The sequence below is a fragment of the Penaeus japonicus genome, unplaced genomic scaffold (assembly GCF_977035675.1).
Source record: "Penaeus japonicus unplaced genomic scaffold, GWHDUDI00000001_assembly GWHDUDI00000018, whole genome shotgun sequence".
NCBI classification, from domain to species: Eukaryota; Metazoa; Arthropoda; class Malacostraca; order Decapoda; family Penaeidae; genus Penaeus; species Penaeus japonicus.
Genome location: NW_028234420.1, coordinates 26,137,281 through 26,142,280, shown reverse-complemented (window position 1 = coordinate 26,142,280; position 5,000 = coordinate 26,137,281). Strand labels below are relative to the sequence as shown.

Sequence of the window (5,000 nt, the reverse complement as noted above, 5' to 3'; positions counted from 1 at the left end):
ACTTCTTTAACCATTGTGGTTGTCTTTCCATCACTTGAAGAGATACAGTATGTGCTCTCCCCTGATATGGTGACAGTCTGTGGTGCAGATGGAGACTGAGTTGTAACATAAGTCAGGGTAGACTCAACAACTATTCTCTCTGGATCATCTGGGCTCTTTGTTAATATATCAGGATCCATTTCCAGGTGATCTGTTCCATGGCTGTCTTCTTCTCTGTCGGTGTCCAAACCACTCTGTCTCTTGACTTTCTTCTTGACTATGATGTGTTCTTCCACTTCAGTTTCTCTGCTTCCTTGAGCCTTTTTCACTTTCTTGGTAGTCTCTTCAACTGTTATGACACTACGAGTTGTTGAACTCCTGTTTGTTGACTTCACAGATATTTTGCGCTTTATGTCAACATTTGTCACCTCACTCTCAGCTGAAGAGCTTGTGTTTGCAGTAGGATTCCGTCTTCGAGATTCATTTGAATAACTCGCTGCCATAATGGCTGATGCATTGAGGAGAGCCATGCGCTTCTTGGCAACCATGTCTCGCATCTCCATATGGACATCCAATTCCCCTGCACGTTTTTTACTTTTCTTTTTCACTTTCTTCTCGGTTTCCTCTTCATTCTTCCTTTTGGTATTTTTACGTCGCTTCCCATGCTTATCACTGTGTGAATTATAGTCCCTATCTTCATCATCTGATTCCTCATCTGTATTGCTGTCTCCAATGCCCTGTCCATGCAGGACCAGTGCCATGCTTTCACTTTTGTTCACTGGAGCTGGGAGGGCAGGGAGAGGGATTCTTGCATCTTCATTCATGCAATGCATCATTGCTCTAGCATTCAGGTATGCCATTCGTACCTTTCCCCTTCTGGCAGGAGTTGAATCTTCTCTCCTTTTCTTTCCCTTTGGCATTTGCTTCTTGGTCTTCAATATTGACTTGCCAATCTTCTTCTTTCTGCCTTTTGCTTCATAGTCACTGTCACTGTCCTTATCACTCTCATCAATATCTGAGGTGTCATCCCTACTTCTTGAAGGTTTCTTTACAAAAGTCACCTTCTTACTTTTCCTGCCAGCAGAACTTTCATCCTTGGAAGACTTCTTTGACTTCTTTTTAGGAGAAAGTCTGACTTCATCGTCCTCGTCATTCTCTTCTGAGGATGAATCTACTTTTGGCCGGCCTTTGGCAGTGTCCTTATCCCTGTCTTTTCGCTGGCTACTGTTTGCCTTTTCCGACTTCAGCTTATTCTTCTTACCTGCAGACCCCTTTCTGCTACTTGCGGGATAGTCTTCGTAATCTGCATCATCCTCCGCTTCATCACCATCATCTTCATCATCATCGTCATCACCATCACTTTTCTCAGTGCGCTTTTCCACAGGAGCTTTCTTTTTGTGCCTCTTACTAGCCAGTCCAGTTCTTCTTCTTCCACTGCGTTTGTTCCTCCTCTTGCCTTTCACTGCCTCCCAGTCTTCATCATCATCACTCTGCTCATCATCTGTTATTTCTCCTTTCAGGTGTGCAACACTGTTTAGAAGTGCCTTTTTAATATCTTCATTATCACTAGTGTCACTTTCATCAGACCGAATCTTGGCAATTCTACTTATCCTTGTCCTAGATCGTTTCTTGTCCTCATTCTCCTCCTCTGTATCTGATGCATCAGAATTTTGCTTCTTGGCTCTTCTCCCCTTTGCTGGTAGCTTTTTATGACCTCTAGGTTTGGCAGGTTTCTTCTTCAGCTTTGATACCATACTGCCAAGCACTTTCTTTGAACCCTTACGCACCTGTGAGCTCTTTAATTTGTTATCTTTATGCTTGTCCTTGTGACTGCTCTTGTCAACATTTTTGGTTTCATCATCAGTCAGTCCATTATCTGAACTAGAGTTACCCTCCTCTACTTTATTGTGTTCCTTTCCCTTCCTGCCTTTATCCAGTGCTGTCTTGGTCTTTTTCTTTGACACCTTCTCCACTTTCTCTCCATCGCTCTCTGAAAAAGAAAATACACTCCTCTCTTTCTTGGATTTGCTTTCTGCCTTTTCTTGCTGCTGCTTTGCACTAACCTTCTTCTTGTCTTTCTTGGGCCTTGCAGGTGGCAACCCATCATTTTTTCTTTTATTCTTGCTTCCCTTGGGCCTTCCTCTTTTCTTGGGCACTGGTGTTTCCTGAGAGACTGCAGTTGCTGGCTTATCCTTATCCTCAGTCGAAGTGCTGCACTGATTATCCAGCTTCTTCTCAGAGGACTCCTTTTCATGAGAACTCTCCTTCTCTGAGGAAGCCTCACTTTTCTCACTCTGCTCACTGTTCTCATTCATCTCTTTTGAATTACACTTAAAGTCGTCTTCCCCTTCACTATCTACTGACACCTTTCTAACACTTTTGTTCTTTGGTTTGTTTGCAGAAGAGTTGGTAGCATCGACACTTTCTTCTTTGGTATCACTTTTCAACATTTCCTTTTGAGGTTCCTCGTCTGGGGAGGCTTTGCTAGATTGATTATCTTTTGCTGAAACACTGACTTCTTTTTCAAGCACCTTTGCACCTTTCTCTTCTTTCAAATCATCTGGTTTGTCCATCTTCTTTTTCTCCTCTTTATCACTATCTTCTTTCTCACTGACAGATTTTTTGTTTTTCTTTTTATTATCTTTGTCACTATCTTCCTTTTGGTTAATTTCTACTTGTTTCTTTGATTTCTTTTTAATTTCTTTTTCCTTTAAATCACTCTCATCTACTATTCTTTTCCCTTTTTTCTTTGTATCTTTTTCCTTTTCATCTTTCTCCCCACCTACTTTCTGATCTTTCTTCTTTCCTTCTTTGACATTTTCTGCTTTGTCCTTAGACTTCTTTTTTGATTCCTTTTCTTGAGCACTTGTCACTTCATCTACACCTTTCTTTACTTTCTTCTTTCCTTCTTTATCTGTTTCATCCTGTAATTTTTTCACTTTCTTTTTTGTATCCTTATCACTGTCTGATTTTTCATCTACAATCTTATTCATTTTCTTTTTCACTTCCTTGTCAGTTTCTTCTATTTCTGTCACTGTCTTCTTTCCCTTCTTTTTTGCTTCTTTGTCACTAACCTCTTTATCCTCCAGAGATTTCTTTGTCTTTTTCTTCCCTTCCTTGTCACTCTCCTCCTTCTCACTCCCTATTTCCTTATTTTTCTTTGTCTTTTTCTTCCCATCCTTGTCGTCATTTGACTTGCCATTGGTGTCGCTTTTGGACTCCGAATTCCGTCTGGAGGGAACCGTTGTTGTGGATTTTTTCCCTTTGTCTGGCACTGCCTTGACAGTCTGGGAGGAATCGCTTTCTGAGGACGTATCCTTCCCTGCCTTCACCTCCGCCTTCTCCTTCTCTGCCTTCACCCTGGTGGCGCTCGAGGAATCTGCCAGTTTTGCAGACTTGGAAGCATCTGCATCGCTCTTCACGGCAGTTTTGCCGGGCCGCCCAGTGGCCTTTGTGGCTTCACTGGGACCCCTCTGAGGGGACCTCCCCGGTGACCGCTTTGCCGGGGATTTCACTGAGGACTTCCCCGGGGGCGACGCGTGTGATGATGCCCGGCCTGGAGATCGGCTTCTGGCTTTCAGTGTGCGCCCTCTTGAGGCCCCTGAGGAGCCCTTGCTGGAAGAGTCGCTGTTGGAACTTGCTGGGGAATGTTTGGAGATGGCCTTGCCTCCGTTGCTCTGGCGTGGTGAGGAGGTTTTTCCATTCTCATTTTTTGATGCCTAGGAAAGAAAGAGGGCATGTTAATTAAACTAATAAAAATAATACTATTCTCATAATACCCAACAACCCCATCTATTTGTAAACACACCAAATATTGACACAAAACATCAAAAGGATGATAAGAATGACAGATTTCTGGAAGATTAAAATGTGGCCAAGCAAGACAGAGTTGTTCACACAAAAATACAAAAATCTGCATACATCTAAATCATCAATGTTCTGCATACTCACTGGGGTATTGTACCACCAAAATGTTCACAAGGAAGGACTATAGCATGGGCCAAAACTACAAAAAAAGAAAACAAAAGAAAAGATTCAAAATAGAACCATACTAACAGAACCCTTTTCAATACACTTTAAACAGAACCCTTCTCATTAAATCTCAACAGAATCCTCGTCAATATACTTTAGCCTTAAACTTGAGCGCGGAGGTCTTCTTGCTGGCGGTGGCGTTCTTCACTCGCCTCAGCGACGACCCTGCTTGCTGCTGGCCCCGCCCCTTCGCCTGTGCTCTGGACGATGCCTTCATCCCGTCACCGCCCCATGCTCAGCCTGCCGGTGAAAGGGTTCTCTGTTAGTAATGTCTTTAGAAACAGAGGTAACATCATGAGATTTAGAAACATTTTTTTGCCCAATGCTTAAAAAAAGCTGATATATTTTAATTACTGAAGGTGAAAATTCTTATGTCATATCTTTTATCATAAAATGAATAAATAAATACACATACACAAGCATAAATCTCACATAGACATAGACATAGACACGCGCGCGCACGTGTGTGTGAATATATATTTATATATATATATATATATATATATATATATATATATATATATATATATATATATATATATCACAAACACACAAATATATAAACATATATACATGTACGCTTTTAAAAATTCACAACAATAGTTCAAGCCAGGGGTTTACACTAATAAAATCATATTATTAAATGATACTGAACAGAATATGGATCTGACTGTCAGTCTCATTACAATCCATCGCTCATATCCCTTCCGTTCCATTTGTCTCCCTCTCCCTCGCACGTCCGGAACACTCATTGCCTGCCTAATGCTTCGTGCAATACTACCCACACACTCAACATATTAATACAGTGTTTAATCCCTCACCGACCACCTGAACCCCACTTGTTAATGAATCACGTGATCTGATTCCCCCCTTTTCACTTCAAAACCCAAACTTTTCCCCTGTCGCGACTGAAACACTATATACTCCCCCCAGTCCCATGCCTCAGCCACCGCCCGCTCCCCCTGCCCTCCCTCGTCGGTGCAGCCAAG

General features: G+C 42.1%; 1 protein-coding gene across 4 annotated transcripts in view; it reads right to left on the bottom strand.

Annotated features, from left to right (window-relative positions):
- Nucleotides 1-5,000, bottom strand: part of LOC122265341 (uncharacterized) — a 126,624-nt gene that overhangs the window by 18,869 nt on the left and 102,755 nt on the right. For 3 of the 4 annotated variants that reach the window (XM_086546808.1, XM_086546809.1, XM_086546810.1), the window contains exons 4-5: nucleotides 4,106-4,251; nucleotides 1-3,698 (exon numbers count right to left, since the gene is read on the bottom strand). The exon at nucleotides 1-3,698 is cut by the window's left edge and continues 82 nt beyond it. In XM_086546808.1, the coding sequence (XP_086402934.1) occupies nucleotides 1-3,698; nucleotides 4,106-4,228 (3,821 nt within the window). In that variant the 5' untranslated portion in view covers nucleotides 4,229-4,251. Of the gene's footprint in view, nucleotides 3,699-3,930; nucleotides 3,986-4,105; nucleotides 4,252-5,000 lie in introns of those variants that run through there. The other variant, XM_086546811.1, reaches the window with a different exon arrangement.